Raw genomic sequence first — 22620 nt, 5'->3', positions numbered from 1 at the left:
CTCACAAAGTTCAGAACAGTAGCCCAACACCTTAACCACTAAGTTACCACATCCCCCAAGATAAATGATGTATCACCAAATTCTTGACTGCATAATGTTGATCAAAAGATCAGGGGTTCAAGCCCCAGCACTGCCAAGCTACCAATATTGGGCCCTTGAGCAATGCCCTTAACCTTCTCTGCTCCAGGGGCAACATACCATGGCTAACTCTGGGACTGGCCCTTGCTTCAAAAGCTTGGATATGATGAGAAAGGAATTCCACCACTGTGCTGTAATATGTGGCAATAATAAAACCTTCTTCTTGTTGTTGTTTTTCTTCTTCTTCTTCTTCTTCTTCTTCTTCTTCTTCTTCTATAGCAACCAGCAAATCAAATCCAAGTGAAAAACAAATAGAAACATTTTAAGGGAGAAAAGGAAACAGACTGGTATTTAAAGCTATCAATAATTCCTTGAACAAAATAAATAAAAGCCTAATTTTCAGCTGAAGAGAATCGGCCCTGTAGCATGATATGACCATCATGCATCACCGTGGGTATAGGTCTTGTCTTGTATCATTTAGAATTATGCCCCAAAAGTTCTACTTTTGGTCTCAGCAGATCAGTACACAGTTTGACACATGATATGTTATGTTTTTTTTTAATGAGAAAGGGCTTCCATCTTCCCACCTTATCCCTTAAGCCAGATGTGAGAAATACCTGAGATTGCCAGATATTCCTGCAGCTCCTTTATTATGTCTCTTAGCAGCCTCCTTGATACATTGTTTTTTGTCCATTTTAGAGGGACGTCCTGTTCTTGGTGATACCACTAGTGGTGCCACATTTTCTCCACTTGTTGATAACGGTCTTTTTAGTGTTCCACAGCACATTAAATGTTTTAGAAAACCTTTTGTACCTCTCTCCTGATCGATACCTTTTGAAAAAGCTAAACCGTACATTCTTTGTAAGTTCTCCATCAGTTCTGCAGATGGATGAAACTAAGAAGATATCAAGGAAATCCTACACAAACAGCTGATCTTTATATGTGTATCACTGAGACTTGGGTGACCATGACTCTCTCACTGGTTCACCAGTTGTCTTTCATTGGACCACTTTTGGTTGGTACTAACCAATGCATACCTGAGATGCTCTGACCCGTTCGTCTTGCCATTAAAATTTGTTCCTTTTTCAAAGACTCTCAGATCCTAAAGCTTGCCTATTTATCCTGCTTCCAACACATCGGCTTCAGAACTGACTGTTCACTTGCTTTCTAATATATCCTAATATTAATATATATATGCCTTGCCATTGAAATTATAACAAGATAATCACTTCCATTCACTGCACCTGTCAGTGGTAATGTTATGATTGTTTGATTATAAGTTATTTAATAATTCCAATCTCTATAGTACTTATGAATTACTGAATGCAAATTAAAACAATTATTAGGGACATAATGTCCATAGCAACTGAAGTGGTTAATGTGGATAGCTATTAAATTAGTTATATATAGAGGTCCATGGTATGACCTCCAGAATGTGCTTTAGAGAGAGAGAGAGAGAGAGAGAGAGAGAGAGAGAAAATACAAATTTGGAACATACACTGATCAGGCATAACATTATGGCCACTGAGAGGTGAAGTGAATAACTCTGATTATCTCCTCATCATGGCACCTGATATTAGGCAGCAAGTGAACATTTTGCCCTCAAAGTTGATGTGTTAGAAGCAGGAAAAATGAGCAAGAAAAGAGTAAGGATTTGAGCAAGTTTGACAAGGGTCAGATTGTGATGGCTAGACGATTGGATAAGAGCATCTCCAAAACTGCAGCTCTTGTGGGGTGTTCCCAGTCTGCAGTGATCAGTACCCATCAAAAGTATCCTTTAAGTCCTGTAAGTATCCCTTAAGTCCTGTAAGTATCCTTTAAATCCTGTAAAATATGAGGTATAATGGTCATAATGTTATGCCTGATCAGTGTATATATTTCAGTATGTCACTCACAACAGTTTCTAAAGTTTACACAAAATGCTGAAAAAACACTGAGTGAGTGCCAGTTTTGGGAGGAAATGTCTTGTTGATGAGAGAGGTCATAGGTAAATGGCTAGATTAGTTCAAGGTGCCAGGAAGGACATAATAACTCAAATAATCACTCTTTACAAATGTTTGAACTGCTTTACAGCAGTTTGGAATATATAGAAAACCTGTGATATTCCCAATATTATGTATTTTTTCATTATTTTCCTTTGGTGAAATTGTGTATATTGCATTTCCTTCACAATACTGATAATACAGAAGCCTGCAGAGAAAGTTCTGCTTGCTAATTGTGCAAATTCTGAGGATCCAAATTAATTTTCTCTGGGTGTGTGATAAAGCATGACATTTTTTAACCTCCTTATAAACCACAGTCTTTAACTGTGACACCAGTTTCTTTTTAAATATATTTCAAGGCAGTGTGTACTTGGGGCATTATAAGACTGTATAAGGTGTGTGTGTGTGTGTGGGTGGGTGGGTGGTTCTCATATGTCTGTGGCATTGGTTGTGTGATCTAACAGTAGCTGACAGGGAGGTTGGAGGGCGGGTCCTGAGGTCTCTGGGGTCCTGAGGCTGGAAGAACTCCATGCCACATTACAGCAGAGCTGTTCTCTGTCCTGCTGAGCAAACAATTAACACACAAGACAAGACACACTCGTGTGGTGGAATAAATACAGATTATTAAATGACTAGTAGTTGTATATATATATATATATATATATATATATATATATATATATATACATACAACTACTTCAGGCTATGTGTGCTATTCAAGGTGGAATATACAGTACAAAATACAAACTTTAAATGGAACTGAACCTGATCCACTTTCTTAATACAGTTTGTTTTCATGAAGTGGATTTGGTTTTCTCCAAATATCTAGATATTGGGGTTTCGGTTGATTGACTGGATTGGCACCACTGTCCATTAAAAAAAAGGTCACAGAATTGCTGAGTAATATAATGAACGTACCACAATTCATAGGAATGCTTCTGATTAAGAATGAACTGATTCTACATTAAAAATATAATTGAAGATCACAAAATTATTCATTTCCATCATGCATATTGAAATGAGTCTTCCATTATGTGTCTTGAAATGAGTGTGAATATGTAAATGGAGCTTTGTGATGGATTATTGTCCCATCCTGACAAGTCAGTGATCTCAGGAATGACTCTGGATCACAACCCTGACCAGGATAAAGCACTCATGAGGGATAAATGATTGAATGAACAAATGAATACTGGCCTTGAAGTCTTTACCCTTGATTTATGCCTCTTTCAGTGACCTATTTTAACAGTCTATCTTTGCTCATGTGTTAAAATGTTCGAATGTGTGTGTGTATGTAAGTCCTAGGTGAGATGGGTTGGTAGTTTGATCTGTTAGTGCTTCTACATTTAACATGATGCCAGGCTTCTTCTTCTTGATTTATTCATCCAGCTTTGCCACTGGCTAGCGCTAACCTGAGTCGACAGCTGTGCGTCTGCTGAAGACATCTCTATCTCTTCTCATTCTCTCAGGAATCTCTCTCTCTCTCTGTCTCTCTCAGACACACACACATACACACACACACACACACACACACACATATACACACACTATCTTTCTAAGGACCTTTCATATATGAGCTCATAGACGCTCCTGATTGGTTAGCATCGCTATGATTGACTGATGACAGAGCATGCCCCTCTCGCCTTGAGAACATGGTCTTTCATGTCTGGCTTTTTGAACTTGCAATGATAAATTTTCATATTTTTCTTATAAACCTCTCAGCAGAGATACTGATGAACATGAGTTATATAATAAAAACAACAAATTATTTAGACAGAATGATATACAACCTTAATTCAGTTTGCTGCAGTGAACAGAATACTGCTGAATAAAGTACAAATACAGAAAATGTCACAAACTTTTAACTTTTTACTTTTAGCTGAGGGAAAACAGGAGGAGTACAGAACAGAGATCCAGTGTGTGTTTTTGCAGTCAAGGTCAGAGGCCGGATGAGAAAGATCGATGCCATGATTACTGGCGTGTGAGACTGATATTCACTAGTGACCCCCTGTCCTGAGATGTCTCATGCAACTGTCTCTGGAGACACTTAGAGAGACTGCATTCTGGACATGACAGGTGACAGTAAAATAGCCTACATGCTCTTATGGCTTGTTCTTATACTTTATGTAATGTGTATATGAAATGGCTGGCATTTCATTTACATTTTTACTGCAAATAATTTAAATACCATTGTTATAATTTTCGGGTTCACTCGGAGAAGAAGCCTGAGCCACGCTGCTGTCTCTGCCATTACTCATACCAAGCTTTTTGCCAAAGAACCATACAGAGAGGGTGATTGAATACCAAAACTCTTTGAAATGTACAGAGATAAACAAGGAGTATTTATACAGAAGAAAGATGTAATATTCAGCATTACCTCGAAAAACAAAAGACATCAGCAAAAACAGACATGGTGGTTGACGTGTTCACTGAAACAGAACAGAAAGAAAGTATATCACGGTCATAAGAAGAGGTAATAAACAAATATTATCACACAGTCAGCCCAAGGACCACAGCCCAAGGGCCCAGGGCAGAGTGTAGGCCGAGATAGGTATAAAAGATTTTTTTGATGTGAATCCAGGCCTATGTTCAGGAGTATTTATTGAAGGAGATTCTCTGTGAACATGTTGGGTATTTGAATCGAAAATTAGCATGAGAATATAAATGGAGAAAGTAAGACATTTTTTACTTACACACCTCTCAGCTGTGTGTATAAGGCAGCAAGGCAGCTAAGATCAAGAACTGTATTTGTCAATGCACATATAGGGCTTTCTGGTTTTTCACTTATTCAAGATTTCTTTTTTTAATAAAATGCACAGATTAAGAGAACATTTGTTGGCATGTTCTGGGTAACAAATACAAATAGCAGTATTTGTGCAGGTTTCATAAACTCACCATCCACTTTATTAGGAACAGCTGTTGACCTGCCCATTCATCCTGTTATCTAATCAGCCAATAATGTGGCAGCAGCATAATGTGGGCCAAGAGCTTCATTTAACGTTCACATCAAACATCAGAATGAAGAAAAGTATCTCTGTGACTTTGACCGTGCCTCGGATGTTAGTGCCAGATGGGCTGGTTTGAATATTTCATTATCTCCTTCTAAAGTATCTCACTCACAACAATTGCTAGAGTTTACACAGAATGCTGACAAAGCCACTAAGTGAGTGACAGTTCTGTGAGAGGAAATATCTTGTTGATGAGAGAGGTCAGAGAAAAATGGCTAGAGTGGTTCAAGAATGTCCAAGAAGGACAAATAATCACTTTTACTGTGGTGAGCAGAAAAGTATCACATCATGCACAAAAAGAAGGATGGGCTTCAACAGCAGAAGAACACATTAGGTTCCACTTCTGTCAGCCAAAGAACAGGGCACAGACTCACAAAAACTGGACAGATGAAATTTAGAAAAGAAATATAGTGAGTCTGCCCCCTTGATATAGACTTGCCTATATAGGATTGTAGTATCTAGAAAAATAATCAAGTCTGAAGAGCTTAATATAGGTGTTATAAGATTCAGTTCAAACTAATTAGAAGGTTCACTATATTGCCAAAAGTTGTGGGACTGCCCTTTGCAGCTTTAACTCTTCTAGAAGTGCATTTGTGAGGTCAGGCACTAATGTTGGATGAGAAGGCCTGGCTCACAGTTTCCGCTCTAATTCATCCCAAAGGTGTTCTATCAGGTTGAGGTCAGGACTCTGTGCAGACCAATCAAGTTCCTCCACACCAAACTCACTCATGGACCTTGCTTTGTGCACTGGTGTGCAGTCATGTTGGAACAGGAAGGGGTCATCCCCAAACTGTTCACACAAAGTTGGGAGCATGAAATTGTCCAAAATGTCTGAAGCATTAAGGGTTCCTTTCACCGGAACTAAGGGGTCAAGCCCAACCCCTGAAAAACAACATCTGAACACCCCTTTGGAGGGGTGTCCCAAAACTTTTGGCAATATAGTATAGAGTAATTTAAGCCATAGTTAAAGGAGAGAAGAACAATTGTAATATTACAGCAAACTTTGTCTGGATTAAAGAATAAAAATCAACCAGGAGCTATTTTGGGAGCTGAAAGGCTTGACACTAATTGTTGAGCTGAGCCAAATGATGTAACTCATAGAAAGAAGAGAAGAAATGAAAGATGAATCTGAAGTCATAGTAAATGCCAAGAGATGAATGGAAAGGATTGACAGACTATGTACAAAGGCTTTGCTCTCTCATGCATAAAGAAGTATTTTCTGGTAGCAATGTCATCAGGGGTTTCATTGTGATTCACCACACTTCTTATCTGGTAACACTTTATAATATCAGTTCATGAATAATTTCTGAATTGATACTTATTTAAATATAAACTAATGATAAGGCATGCACTAATCACCAGCTAATAAAGAGCTAACCATGAGACTTATAAATTCATGCATGAATATCAACCACCTTAAGTACATGTTTGTTAGTTTAATGTATTAAATAACACTTAGGGTTAAACTTCCTGTATAAGAAAGAATATGTATGTGAACAGACATTTTGAGAGGCAAAACATGAGCAAGAGCACAAGAGAGAAATAGTTAACTGTTCATTTAACCAGATCATGTACAAACTAAAACACAAGAAAATAATCTTGGTTTTAGATGTTAATGTTAATTATAAAAAAATATGCTAATAAATATTATGCTAATAATAAATTATGCTAATAAATAAATATTACTGTAAACATTTTTACCCTTGTGGATAAAAGACAGAGCTTCGGACCCGAGCCTATGAGAGCATGTACTAGTACAGTTGGATTGGAAATGGAACAAATTGAGAATGATGCAAAATTGGTTAAGAAGAAATTATTGGTGTTAATTATTAGTGCATCATTTTACACTTGATAAGGAGGATTGATGCAAATTATGAAAGTTCTACATCACCGTCTAATGATGTTAGTGTATGCAGCTGTAAATGGCAAATAATATAAACAATGAAAAGATGCACATTTAATTTATATTTTTTCTTACAGAGCATGATTGGTTTAGTTTCTCCCATGTATTAATTAATACATTACATTAAGAAAACATGTACATAATGTGGTCATTATTTATTTATAAGAATTTAAGTAAGTATTAATTCACATATTATTGTCTGATTGTTCATGAACCTTTGTCACCCTTTATCATTTGGCACAAAACTCCTCAATATTTTCATAGTTGTCAGAAAAGAAATATACACTGGTCAATTAAATTGGTGAATTTTATTTTATGAGAACATGGACTGCCTGTTACCTCTGTGTGTACACAAGTTGTGATCCTGCTCCATATTGACGAGTGTTGAACAATGTAGCTAGAGTTGCTTCAAGGAAGAGGGTAGGTGATGTCCAGCATATGAGACTAAAACAACATGACGGCTTCCTCCACCCCCATCCAGTCCTGACTGACAGCTTCACGTCATACAGCTTCAGTTCCTGCTCTGTGACCAGCCAGGGGCTATGAAAACACATGGGTGCAGGGACAGACGGTAAACTGCAGACAAACTGGACAGACAGATCTGAAGATGCACTGAGAACCAAAGGGCAGGTGGCTTAGGAGACAGCTGTCCACTGTCATGGCTAAGATGCTCGGCTCCAGGGTCAGGAGATTGCTGTGACAAACAGATGAGTGCGGAAGGTAGGAAATGAAAGAGAGGAGGGCTGATGAGGTTTGAGAGATTCCTCAAGGGAAGCTCAGGAACGGAGGAAGTCACTCACCTTGGCAGATGCATTGTGGGTCAACATAGTGAGTACAGGAAAGAAGGAGAAAGATAAGATAAGGCAAAAGTGAATCTATGCCCAGATGAAAGGAAGTAAACCATGGATGTAGACTGAGTTGAATGAAAGCCGACAGCTGAGTGCGTGGTGAAAAATATTTGGGTGAATGATGAAAGAAAGGGGTTGAAATGGTTGACTCTGAGGCACTTTAAAGACGAGGATTATGTGCTTGCCACAGTCGTACATAAATACACACCTACTATTTCCGAATATTTTCTCTCCATCTCTTCCTAAAAATGCCGTTACGAGAATAACAGAAAAAAAACGCATCCCCATGACACCCCACTGAAAAGCCTCCAGCTATGTTTTCACGACACACAGGAATGCAGCAGCAGAAGCAGTGTGACAGTAATCTCCCTCCCTCAGGAAAGACTCTAACTGATAAGTGCCAGGGACCGAGGGGAACTGGCTCTGTTAGTGGCGTCTTCAGTGGAGCAAGATGGAATGTGGTGCCCCGAAGAGCATTGCCTGATGATGCAAAACGACACAGCTGACATTACACTCTGCTGCCAATCACATAGGGGATCATGCTTAAGACTTGCCTGTTTGCTTCAGTTGACAAGCCCACCTGTATACTGAAGACTCATAAAAACTGTCCTGTACTCATCACAGACCTACTTTTCACAATATGAACCATTTGGGGTTTGATTTTTTTGGATAAACAAATTAGGGCTGTTAATAGAGGGAAGCTTCTTTCATTTAAGGTCTTTTACAAAGTTAAAACAAAAAACTAGGAAACTGTGATTCATGCTCATTACAAGACAGTTGGACTACTAGAAATCTCTGTATGCTGGCTTTCCTCAAACTGGCGTAAAATTCCACTTGCAGCTTGTGGAAAATTCAGCAGCTAGATTTTTAGCAGGGACCAAAAAGAGGGATCTTTTCTGGCATCTCTTCACTGGCTTCCTGTTAAATTCAGAATTGCATTAAAAATTCTTATTCATGCATACAAAGCTGTTTTTGGTCCTTTAGGTACTTTTCTGGTCCTGGTCCACATTATTGACCTTCTCTACCTTTACTCTCCTACCAAAACGCTAAGATCTTGTAACCAACTTCTTCTATTTGTCCCCTGTTATTGTACTAAGAGAAAGGGTAATCACGCCTTTTCTGTGGTTGGTCTCCTTTCCCATGAGATCCGGTCATTTTTAAAGCTTCTCTTGAAACTTATTATTATTCTTTGTTATTATATTACATGGTATAATGTGACGTTATATAATATTTTGGATCAACCGTTCCTGTCTTTAGATATGCTTTGGACTTTTTTTTTAGCACTCTATATCCTTTCAATACATTTAATACTGTTTGTCTTTTCTCATTTATGGGTGTATAATTAAGTAATATGTATCTAGTAAAAAAAGGTATCCATTGTCACCCAGAAGAGGATGCCTTCCCTTCTGAGTCTTCCCAATTTGTCTTGTCCCAAAGAGTTTCACATTGCTGAAGTCACATCTGGCTTGTTCATTAGGGATCTAAATCTGTATCTGAATTTAAGTTTAAAAATAAATAAATAAATAAATAAATAAATAAATAAATTTTAAATTGAATTTAAATCAACATGTACTTCCATACATAATAAAAATATTCATACAATTTTACATGTATCTTTCAGTGGTGGGCCGTGCATTTCACACCTAGGCCTTTACTGGTGTCCTTCCTGAATTAATCCACCTCTAAACCATCATTATGACACCACAGCAATAGATACTAATCAACCACAAATATCAACTAAATAGCAAAGTAAAAAAGAAATTAGGCTACAGTATTTCACACCTCACAGGGAATAGTCAATTTTATTACAGTCCGCCTTGAAAATGCATTTGGATAAACTGGATAAATACTGGAAGCAGTGCAACCAAGAGAAAAGCTATGAAATGTAGAGAATAGGCTATTGGGAATAATTTAATACACATTCATGGAAAAATATATATTAAATATATTTAAATGCAAGTCAGTGATTCAGATCACTGCTATTTAGGCCAGCAGAGAAGGCCTTGCTGGCCCTGATGGCCCACCACTGGTATCTTTATATTTTAAAAGATATAGAAGATTTTATATTATAAATTTTTTTATGATACATAATTAAACTATTTTGTATCTAAACTATATCGTGTTACTTTATAACACTTTACATTGTGTATGTCACTGTTATGTCACCATTCTAAACTTTCAGATAAAGTGGTCCAGAAGAAATGTGCGAGCTTTTCATCCTGAACACTTAAAGCAGGAAACATTGTCATTCTCAACAATTGGCGACAGAGACCATCTTGCTGTAGGCTACACTGGAGAGAGGAAAAGGTCAGGTCAGATTGCAGTCTCCTCACCTTATTGTGGTGTTTTCAGTGTAGAGAAGAAGAAGGCGAGACAAAGCCTCTTTCCCCCCCAAAAAAAGGACAAGGAAGAAAATTGAAAAGGACATTTTGAAAATGTCATGTAGCTTAAGGCTGTTGAGGTCAGAGGGGAGAGGAGTGCTGAACCTTTCATGTGCACTCTTGGTGAGTGGGTGTGATAGAGGGAGAGAGACAGGGTGTGAGAGAAATGTGATGATGCTGAGAACACGGTCAAGGTCAAGGTTGCAGCTGGGTTTCAGGCTGGAGGATGCAGCCTTCCTCAGCAGGCTTGCTCTGTTTTTTGTATAGTTGAAGAAATGAATGATGAAGACCTCTTGTTTAAGGTGACAGGGTGCTGAAAACTTTGCAGAGTTCTTAAAAATCTCTTCTGTCAAGTTTAAGGATGTAAAGTCAATTAAAACACAGAGACAGTTTTGGTGTTGTACTGGTGGATCCCCACTCCACCCTCCTCCCTCCACCCCCTTTCTGCCCTGTCAACACTCTGATGCACATGCTCGACTGAACGTTTTTGTCCCCTAGCCATCATTCACTCCTGATGACTTAGTAGTAATCAACATTATGCTAATGCAAAACAGCAATATATGATATAAATGCTAGAATGACAAAAATCGATAATTTGAACAAAGGATTGATAGCATGCTGTCACCTGCCTGGAACATTAAAGTCCCTTACAATCTCTGAACCTCTGTACCACCTCTGTACCATCACCATTCACCATGCTGGGCTTTAGCCAAATGTGTTCAATTTTAGTTTCATCAGGCCAGAGAATTTTTCAAGTTTCCGACATGCCTTTGGCAAACTGCACTAGGGCCATCATATGTTTCCTTAAAGCTTTGTGAAGAGTGAGGGTTATGGTTAAGGCGATTACCATGATAGCTCAATGGTTGAGATGTTGGGCTACTGATAAGAAGGTGAGTTCAAATCCCAGAACCATTACTTTTGGGACCTTAAGCAAAGTCCATAATCCTCGACTGCTCCAATGTATAAATAAGATAAATGTAAGTCATTCTGGATAAGGGTGTCTTCCATATGCTGTAAAAGTAAACTGTGGACTTCTCCAGCTCCTTCATGGCTACCCTATATTTCAAAGAACTGATATATATTTTTAAGCATTAACTGGATTAACACCACAATGCATAATGTGTTCCTTAAAATGACAGGCCTTACATAGCTGAGTTCATCATGTCTATGTCTGTGTGTTATCTCCTCACCCACTCATCATGGCAGGAAAACTGTGGTCCTAACAGCCTCTCATACTCACTGATCACTGCAGCATATAGTGATTATCTTGATGCCTGAGTGAAGACTCCAGTCCACAGATTGTTCTTAGCACACATGTCACAACATCTCACAGACAGCCATATAAGAGTGTGCGGACCAACAGCACGTGATTTATCCTTCGTTGTCATGCTTGGCCGGGTCTGAGCAGAGATCCAGCCATGGAGCTTCCTCATGCTGTGGAGATGATGAGAGTGGACAGGCCTGGAGAGGAGCTGGCAAAGTGCTGAAGCATGAGAGCCTCTGGTAATGATAATATAATGATGCTTCTAAGGATGCAGGAATCTCTTAGTAAGTCACAGTTCTGTCATGTTCCCTGGATTGTTATCATTATCTCTGGTTGCACAGTCGGCCAGAAATACATCCATGGATGCACAAAATGCACGTCAAGATTTAGTGCACCTTCGTGAGCACAGGAAGTGATTGCATCTGGCATCAGAAACCACCACAAATGACAAAGACGGTGTCTCGAATGGTCTACTCTAATATTGTCGTGAAGAAGCAGAAAAAGCGTGCTCTGATTGAGATTTGAGAAAGCAAAATCTGGGTCAGAACGCAGGCTACAGTGACAGTGTGTCATGCTTTTGTCCTGTGAGTGTGTTTGTCTGTGTCGATTTCTGTGGGTTAGGTCAGATCAGGCCCTGGGGCCCTTGCTATGTCTGCAGTGTCATTTCTTGCCACCGGTTCTGCCTTCCATCTTCATATGTGTGACACTTTGGTTCACAGGGATCTCTGAGAAACAACACTCTTCTCACTAGGGAGAGTATTGCTCCTATCAACACATTCACACTCTCACACTCCTTGAAATGCCTAGACATAGACAAATCCTCTGGGCCCCATCCACATGTATACAGATATACAGTATATATATATATATATATATATATATATATATATATATATATATATATATATATATATATATATATATATATATATATATATATATGTATATATATATATATATAAATATGTATATATATATATATATTAAATCTCTCTTTCTCTCTCTGTTTATTTTTAAGTCTCCTGTCTACATGAAAAAGCATTTTTGTCACAGAAAGCTTTCCAAAAAGACTCCAAAAAGAGGTGAATCAATTTCAAAAGTCTTTTTATACTGTTTTTGTGTGGACAGAAAAAGATTTTTCTTTTTTTTTCTTTTTTTGAAAATACTGATGCCAGATCTTCATCCTGTGCATAACCATGGAGGTTTTTATTTATCCCTTTAGCATGGCTGCTGACCAAGTTGCTATGCTGTGGTCTTTCTACGCTGATAACATATTTGCAATTTGCATCATAGTATTTGAAGTGTAAAAGTTGTTGGCCAGTGAAACATTTTGTTAAATACTATTCTACAACATATTTTTTGCTCTTCAGTATAAGTGGATGTTGACTTGTAACAAACTCATTGAAGTGATTTGTTACGTGTCCAATTAGGAATTATTGCATCTTTTATACAAGGTTTGGATAATTGGTCCCCTGAAATAAGCTACATGTCATAAAAGGGCCTAGAAATTGTATACAGTTCACCTGATATACTGTATGCACTATAGTCATGTCAAGTCAAGAAGCTTTTATTGGCATTTCAACCACACACCAACCAGGCATAACATTATGACTAAACGGGTTGGTCCTCCCTTTTGCTGCCAAAACAGCCCTGACCCATCATACACTGTGTATTCTGACACCTTTCTATCAGACCCAGCATTAACTTCTTCAGTAATCTGAGCAACAGTAGCTCGTCTGTTGGACCGGATCACACGGGCCAGCCTTCGCTCCCCATGTGCATAAATGTGCCTTCGCCACCCATGACCCTGTCGCCGGTTCACCACTGTTCCTTCCTTGGACCACTTTTGATAGATACTGACCACTGCAGACCGGGAACACCCCACAAGAGCTGCAGTTTTGGAGATGCTCAGATCCAGTCATCTAGCCGTCACAATTTGGCCCTTGTCAAACTCTCTCAAATCCTTACTCTTCCCCATTTTTCCTGCTTCTAACATCAACTTTGAGGATAAAATGTTCACTTGCTGCCTAATATATCCCACCCACTAACAGGTGCCATGATGAGGAGATCATCAGTGTTATTCATTTCACCTCTCAGTGCTCATAATGTTATGCCTGATCAGTGTATACAGCTAACACTGTACATAGTGAAATGAGACAATGTTTCTCATGATGCTTAATTTAACTTGTACTGGCCACATAAGGTGCATTGTGTACAACCTAGTGCAAACAGTGAGAGACAAAACACAGTGCAAACAGACAATACAAAACACGACAGGACAGATACACAAAATATATGCCTTACACCTAAGGCATTTAAATAAAATGACTTTAATTAAAGATGATATTAACTACACTCTAACACTACAGAGACATTACATTGATTCATTTTAAATCTAATGTGAATGAGAAGTGGAGAAAAGGTTCAGGTAGTGATTTTTAACATGCAATACATTTTTATCCATATAGGAGAAGAATAGAGGAATAATATGCAAATATGACCCTAAATCAATTGTTGGGAATAGAAATTCTAAGCAAACAGGATAAAGCTGGGACAAATAGATAAAGCCTGGCTTTCTTTAATGTCTTGAATGATTAGTGAACCTGTAGAGATGGGTGAAACTGTGCCATTAAATATAATGCCATAATGCACTTGAACTGTTATTATGCCAAGAAATGAGTGCAAGAAATCTAAAAGAGCAGCAAAAATCTTAAGTAGAGAAGTGGATATAATCAGTAAATAATAGATTAGCATGATGAATAAAAGATTGCTAACAAATGCATTCATGCTGTAGGAAAAAGTTCTGGCATTTCATTCAGCAAAAAAAAAGAAGAAGAAGAAGAAGAAGGCAAGGGAAGAACGAGCTTCAGTGCTCAGCTCACCTTCTCTTCTCTCCTTTATAATTTAGTGACCTTGAGATGTTTCCTCCCCTGAGCACCCTGCTTTTAGCTCTTGCTGCTGTCGAGAAAGCACATGCTTCCGACAGAGTGCAGATTTCCTCTACTCCGGAGAGCAGAACGCTCCTACAGACCGCTTCACTGGCAATTCATTAGGTTTCACAGGACTCTCCTCTTGGTCATTTTTGTATATATTTGGTCAAATATTAATGATGTCTGTGGGGGACATGCCTACAAGCTATATAGGGATAGAAAACATTCCTTTGGTTGGTGTTTTAAGTGTGTAAGATTCTCCAAAAATGTGAACACACCCCAAATGTGTGGGACCAGTGACACTTGACCTCTGAAGCCTTCTTCTCTTCTGTTCAGCTAAATGCCATTTGGAGAAATGTCTTGCAATCAAATATTAACTGATATTGTTAAATAGGCTATATGGCCAAAATTATGTGGACACCTGGGAGATTACCGGGAACACCTGGGGACAAATGGCACAAACACACTGTCACTATTTTAGAGTTTTAGAGCTCACACATTAAATTCATCCTTTTCAGAAATCAAGGTGAAAAAGAAATAAAGTATTATAGCACTAGTGAAAATGCTATGACATTGCATTTCTTTAGATTATCAGCAACAACCTGAACCTGAATTATCATCTTTTTCACACTTGAGCTGGCATGGACTCCACTGCTGATCTGTTTTAGATGAAATCCATCAGCGTGTTGTCTGAACACATGTTTCAGTAGAGGATATTAGACAGGAGGAAAATCTGCTTTTTGTACAAAGCAGTTGGCACGGTCAGTATCGCATTTGCTTACATTTCTAAATAGAGAACTAGTAATAAAAAAAAATTTATAAAAAAAAAAGTAATAAAAATAGTAATTTAAGATTTCTAAATGCTTGTATTCTTTTATTATGAATCAGGATAATCTTGTTCATGCACACTGATGCTACTCCAAAAGCCTTGCTTTGGTCTCGGACCAACCTGCTCACAGACCAGCAGGAGAGGCGTGATGGACAAAGGTCTGACAGACAGGGGCAGTCTGGGGCAGCGGGTGACTTGCTCAGTAGGAGCCAGACAAATGTGCCTGGCAGGCAGTGCCTGTTCCACGTCGCCTGTCGGCTGGCTGCTGCTGTGAGGGTTGTGCTGTACTGCTTTCCTGTGTGCTTGGTGTCAACTTTGAAAACGAGCGCAGCCTGCATTTGTCAGACGTGATGGAGCCCCCTGGCCCTGATGCCTGGCACGAGACACAGTGGCCTGGTGGGCATTGGGTTAGGCTTGGCAACACCCCACCTGCCTGACCTTTTCAGTCAGACATGACCACAGCTAGAGCTAATCAGCTTCCAACCTCAACACTGTACACATCATATCTCTAAATAAGCTACACTGAATCACACAGCAGAAATTCAAGTATGTCTGCTGTAATGTCTGACATGTTCAAAGAAAATCATACAGAAATTACTTTAGGACAGTTATGAAGATTCTCACATTCTGGTTAAAACCATGCATTATGTGGAACAAGATACAGAAGCAAAAAAAGCAGTATCTATAGATATACATATGATATTTATTAAACAATAATGTACAAAAAGGAAAAAAATGGTCAGATGATTGTCTTTGTGGGATCACAACTGGACCACTGATACATTTGTTGTAGTTTTAAATGGAATGACATTTGTACGTATTTCTACACTACACATTAACACTGACAAATAAACTTTGTTGAGAAGATGTGCTGTGAATTAAAAGTAAAACGTTTTAAATTCACATTACATTTTTTTTTAGCTTCATTTACTTTCTAATTTTTTTTTCTTGGCTGTCTGCAGAGCTCATGTTGGCTACGGAGCCAGTTTAACCAACAAAGTCAGTCTGCTTAAAGGTGTCTAAAACTTTGCAAGCAATGATTATCATAATTTGATTGTGTTTTTAGCTAACTACAGACCAAATGGACTTAAATCAAATCCATTCAGTTTGTAATCAGATATCGCATGTCAAACTGCCCATGATGCTCCTGCTCTGTAACATCATCAAAACTTTTGTACGTTGCTCTGGATAAGGGAATCTGCCAAACACCAGAAATGTAAATGTAATTCAAAACACAGAACACTTTAGGCAAAGTTAAAACGTTTTACATATATAAAAATGTATTGAAAAAAATTTTAATCAGAAATATTTACAGTTTGAATCAACCAGTGATTTTTTCTTTAAATTATATAATGCCATGAGTGCTAATTGAAGAGTTAACTCATTTCTCACTTTAAACTTGGAAAGCTTTACCTTTTGGCTGCAATGCTGTTTTTCCATAATAAAATATTCACTGACCAGGCATGTGTTAGAAGCAGGAAAAATGGGCAAGTGTAAGGATTTGAGCGAGTTTGACTAGGGCCAAATTGTGATGGCTAGATGACTGGATCAGAGCATCTCCAAAACTGTAGCTCTTGTGGGGTGTTCCCGGTCTGCAGTGGTCAGTACCTATCAAAGGTATCCTTTAAATCCTGTCACTTAGAGGACTTAAAGGATCTGCTGCCAACATCTTGGTACCAGAAACCACAGCACACCTTCAGGGATCTAGTGGAGTCCATGCCTCAATGGGTCAGGACTGTTTTGGCAGCAAAATGGGGACCAAATATTAAGCAGGTGGTCATAATGTTATGCCTGGTCAGTGTATAGTTATAAATTCAGAGGAAGGCAGACCGTGTTTCAGTAGAGCCGAAACTGAATCTGAAAAAAAAGAGGTTTTTTTTCATCAAGAGACACATATTTCAGGTTACTTGTAAATCTTTTCAGAGCTACACTATTTATACAAAAGTATGTGGACACCTGACCATCCCACATGTATGTGGTTCTTCCACAAATCGTTGCCACAAAGTAGGAATTACACAATTGTATAAAATATCTCTGTGTGCTGTAGCATTACAATTCTCCAACCCGTTGTGTTAAATCAAGTAACTCGACTCAACAATTAACATGCTACTTATGTAAATTCAAATTGATTTATTGCAAAATGTGACTGTTTGATATTTGCATTTTTTTTTAAAGTTTACACAAAAATAGCTTATTCAGCTTTTCAATAAGCTATGTAAATAATATTACTAATAATATAACAGTATACAGTAGCTCTTATAGCCACCTTCACTTTGTCACAGTAGCTCTCAGAGGAAAAATGCCTGGAGAGCCCTGACTTAAGAGGTGTAAATAAATAAAACAAAATGATCTACCAAAAGAACAAGACTATTTCAGTCCCTTTTTTAAGAAAAAGAAGAGATCCTGTCTCAGCAGGACAACATGTACACAAAGTGAGCTCCATGTAGATATGGTTTAACAAGAATTCGATGAGTCCTGACCTCAGCCCACTGACCACTGAATGCTATTGTGGCTGAATGAACACAAATCCTCACAAATTACACTCCAAAATTTATTTATTTCAGCAAACAGGGAACTAAATTATTTTGGCGCTATGTGTCCTGTACTGTCTTGTGTTGTTTTTTTTTTTTTGTATTTTGTGTTTCTGCACTGTCTTGCATGTCTTGTCCTGGTTGCACCAGGTGGTTGCATTTGATGTAGCTAGGACAACTACTGTCTGTCCGTAGCTGTGTGTTGTTGTTTTTGTTCTGTAGTTATATGTTGTTATGTTGTCTTATGTAGCACAAGGGTCCTGAAGAAATGTTGGTGTACTGCATCAGCTATATGTGGTTGAAATGACAATAAAAACTGCTTGACCAAATCTCGATGGGGATGAACCAATAGGTGTGATGGTCCGGTGTCCGAAAACGTTTGGCCATATAGTGTGTGTGTGTGTGTGTTGTACAGTAGAATACTTCCCTATTGAATAGTATATACTACCTTTATTTATTCAAATGTACTTGCTAAATGAAGAAATAAACAAACGAATAAATAAATGAATGAATACGTCTGCAGTACATAGTCAGTAAAACACCCAGAGAATGAATGAATGAATGAATGAATGAATGAATGAATAAATAAATAAATAAATAAATAAATAAATAAATAAATGCTTCAGCAGTACATAGTCAATAAAAACCCAGAGAATGAATGAATGAATGAATAAATAAATAAATAAATAAATAAATAAATGCTTCTGCGGTAGATAGTCAATAAAAAACAGAAAATAAATAAATAAATGCTTCTGCAGTACATAGTCAATTAAAAAAACAGTAAATAAATAAATAAATAAATAAATGCTTCTGCGGTAGATAGTCAATAAAAAACAGAAAATAAAAAAAAAAATAAAAAAAATGCTTCTGCAGTACATAGTCAATAAAAAAACCCAGAGAAGAAATAAATAAAAAAGAAAAGAAAAGTAAATATACGGCGCCATAGAGTTACAAGCTGCTGAGTATCATCTTCGTATCATTTCTAATACGTACGTTTCATTTACGCCGCCAGGGGTTACGTGTACAAACAAAAATACGTATGCAAACGTTATACTTTCAATAAACATCAAGTGTAAAGGAACATTCTTTTCAAACTTATAACGCGTCAAAATTAATAAAAAGAATAAAAGATTCTCACCATTAACTCAACATCAACTTCTAACCTAAATAAGTCCCCCCCATGTTTTTAGCGTCTAAATGGGCTCGCCCAGTGCCCTATGGTCTGTCACGTGGTACGGATGTCCTTCTACCACTCTTTTGCAGGTTAAACATGGCTGCGCTCTTAAGATCTAGTCGGCTGCTAAAACTCTCACCTTCTCCTTTGCTACGAGTAAATATAAACAGTCATGTCCCGCCGCTTAATCGTTTATACAATAGAGCAGTCGGCGGAAGAGGAATCGAAGCTTGTCCGAGACTAATTTCTTTAAGATCTCTGGGCGCGAGCAGGTAGGTTAGCATGCCGGATAGCCATGCTTGTTTGGGAACACGCAGTTGTCATTGAGCTTTGGGGACAATACCGTGCAGGACTGATTTACGGTATAAAAATGATCTGGCATGTCAGCGTGGATCATTTTAATGCCATTTCTGTTCAGGATTAGATTCAGGCCATTGTTGTGAAAATACATGGGTTGAATTGACCTCACATGCATGTTACAGTAATCAGGATATAATGTATTTTTTCATTCTGTGTGGTGTATTATACAGGTCAGATAGGGAGCCATGTGGGATTAAACCCCGCCTTTATCTGAACTTGCACAGCTTTTATAAACGTTGAATGTGAATTAAAGGCTTCTTCTCTCTATATAGTGCTTTACTGGGAGCCACTGAGATTTATCCAAGGAGAAGCAGAAGTCATCTTTTGTTTAAAAAAAAAAAAAAAAAGCAACGTCTCAAATGGTCCACTTCGACCTTTACACCACTCCTATAAGCACTACCCAGATTAGGTGTAGATTTTCTTTTAGTGTTATGTTAGCCCTGTGTGAAGTCCATCCCTTTCTTCCTTTCAGTAGGTACCGGTAGTGTTTTTATTCTTATTTATTCCAAATATCTTGAAAACAAATCCGTCTTCTCCAGAGGATTATCATTAGTGATGTTTGCAGCTGTGTGTTTATCAGGTCATTTGGTCAAGGTCATCCATTCACCATCACATGCACATTTGTATTTAAATGAATGCAGTTGATTTTTCATTTTCAGTGTGATGCTGGTAAAGCAGCTCGGACTGTCTGATAACTGATTCAGTTCTGTTGTCGTTCTGCAAGCTTCTACTGCAAAGTTAGACATAAACTCAGTTACAGTGGCAATAGGATTTAACACAATAGGTGTTAAAGAAGTCAGTCAACATTACACACGCTGTGTCTGATGGCATAAAACACACCAGAGACTCGACAGTAAGGCTGTATGGACCAAATCTGTCATGTTCCTGTCATTACTCACTCATTCTATACAATTTATATTCATCTTTCCACTGGGTAATGAATAGTTCATAAGGTAAAAGGGATTAAAACGTGATTTATTTAAACTTTGTCTGCAATGGATACAATGTCAGGGTTAATAGCTCTCTTAAAAAAATAAATAAATTGAATGTATTGCATGAGGAATGTCTAAATAACTAATAAAACGCCTTTTATGGTCAGTCTGTCCTCACTTCGTGCCTCTAAGCTTTTCTCACAAACTAAATAAAATGATTTCACCTTGCTGTAATGTATATTTGACAAATAAAGTCATCTTCTACTTTAGGTCAGCTTGGTCCGCTGTGAGTCTGCGGTGCTTCAGTGCAGCCGCTGAGAGGAAAGGTGTGGTGAAAGATGAACCGAGCATCGCTTTGCGCACCAAGCAGGCCCAGCAGTTCGATTGGGCTCTCGCTAAACTTGACAGCTCGGTCCGACGCACTGGACGAGTCACCAAAACACTGATTCAGCGCATCTTTCATGACATCTGCCGAACAGGTACAGCAAGATTATACTCACCTATACAACATCTTATGCCTCTCATTGTGTGAAACATCATGTTATTTATGATGTATGTTTTCAGTTTAGTGTAGTCTGACAAAAATGATGTCAAACTTTAAAAAAAAAACCCTGGAGCTGTTTGTTTAGTATTGGGAAACCTGATTTTTCTCTGTAGGATACCCCAGTGCTAATCAGGCCCTGCTGCTGCTGAGGAGCTGTGGCTCTCTGCTGCCTGAGATGCCGCTTGAAGAGCGCAGTCAGCTCGCCCACCGGATCTGGGAGAAGCTGCAGGAGCTGGGTAAGAGGCTTGCTGCTTTATTTACAGTTAGTCTGCTAGAAAAGCAAGGTGCTTTGTAAATGACTCTCAAAACCCTAGGCACCTTAACCTTCAAGTTAAAACACCTTGAATGTAGATGCAATAATCAAGCAAGATCAAGCAATAACTATTAGAAGATTCTAGGAAACTAAATAGAAGAATGGTAAACCTGTTTCTTCTTACTCTTCATTTTCTTAAAAACGGGCCTCATTTTTTTTGTAGATAATTTTCTTTTATTTATTTAGTTTTCTTTTATTTCTAGAAAGATCTAAATTACCAGCAAAAGAGTTGAAGAGAGAATATATAAAATATATTTATAGCATTTGGGGTTTTTTTTGTTTGTTTTTTGTTTTTTTTTTTACACACAAATGAACCAGTTTACATATCCACCTGATTCTGTATACTGTGTATTGGAACTGCTTTTATGTTTTGTGACAGTTGTTCATGAGCCTCATGTCTGTTCTGAGCAAGAACTGTACACAGTTCTTCAGAAAAACATTTAGGTCCTGCAGAGTATTTAGTTTTTCCAGCATCTTCTGCATATTTTTCCATTTTTTTCACACCGATGACATCGCTCACTGCTGCTCAAGAAGGCAACATGATGCAGAGGGGGTGAAAACTTTTGAACAGGATAATAAATTTTATTTTGTTTAAAGATCTCCTATTTTCTTTTCATTTAGTACTGCTCATTAAAAGCTACAAGAAATATAAGTATTTCCCAGAAGACATCATGATAACAATTTACACTGATCATCTTTTTCATATATAAATTTTAGATCTTCATCTACTTCATGTAGTTTTTAAAACTTCTTATAGTCAACATTGACGCGATTTCCCAATCCATCACAGCTCGGATCAGACGTAATATATGAAGGAAAGATTTGTGTCTGTTTCTCATGAGTGTATATGTGGCAGAGTTATTAATAAATGATCCGGTTTCTCTTCCAGGTGCCGTTTATGATGTAAGCCATTACAATGCGCTGCTTAAAGTCTACCTGCAGAATGAGTTCAGCTTCTCACCCACTGATTTCCTGGCCAAGATGGAAGCGGCCAACGTGCAGCCCAACAGAGTGAGTGAAGCTTTCACACATTTGTAAACTCTCTGAGGAGTAAAGAAGAAAATATCAGCTGGATGATTACGTTAGGAGAACATAATTCTGCTTTTTTCATTTACGATTTATACCTTTAACCCTATTTTGTTATAAACTATTGCAGTTTTGGGAATCTTTATGCTGTTTGTTAGTTCTGCATTTTAGGATCACTGGGTTAGGGTTAGTGATGCCACAGGTAGGGTTAGGGTTAGCAGGCCTTACTTAAGATGTAGGAGGAACTTGTAGAAGCAGGTTTTACTTAAGATGTAGAAAAGCATATCATATCTAGCATCAGCTTCATTGAGCCCCCAGTTCACTATAGTAGTAGTATTAGTAGTAGTGGTATTTTTCTTTTATGTTACTGTAAAATTGGCTAAACTATTGAAATGCTCCTCTCTTGTCAGGTGACGTATCAGAGACTGATTGCAGCTTACTGTCAAAATGGAGACATTGAAGGCGCGAGGTGAGAGACTGGATTTGTAATGCACACTGAATGTGTGTGTGAATGTTTTTG

General features: G+C 38.0%; 1 protein-coding gene across 1 annotated transcript in view; it reads left to right on the top strand.

The window, feature by feature from the left end:
- Window positions 1-18983: 18983 nt before the first annotated feature.
- Window positions 18984-22620, top strand: part of lrpprc (leucine-rich pentatricopeptide repeat containing) — a 48538-nt gene continuing 44901 nt past the window's right edge. Inside the window, exons 1-5 of the mRNA XM_058385707.1 lie at window positions 18984-19197; window positions 20488-20696; window positions 20875-20997; window positions 21964-22085; window positions 22511-22569. Of these exons, the coding sequence (XP_058241690.1) occupies window positions 19022-19197; window positions 20488-20696; window positions 20875-20997; window positions 21964-22085; window positions 22511-22569 (689 nt within the window). The 5' untranslated portion in view covers window positions 18984-19021. The remainder of the gene's footprint in view (window positions 19198-20487; window positions 20697-20874; window positions 20998-21963; window positions 22086-22510; window positions 22570-22620) is intronic.

The sequence above is a fragment of the Hemibagrus wyckioides genome, linkage group LG03, assembly GCF_019097595.1.
Source record: "Hemibagrus wyckioides isolate EC202008001 linkage group LG03, SWU_Hwy_1.0, whole genome shotgun sequence".
Lineage (NCBI taxonomy): Eukaryota > Metazoa > Chordata > Actinopteri > Siluriformes > Bagridae > Hemibagrus > Hemibagrus wyckioides.
Note: the sequence above shows the minus strand (reverse complement) of the source record. Positions and strands in the feature narration are given on the sequence as shown.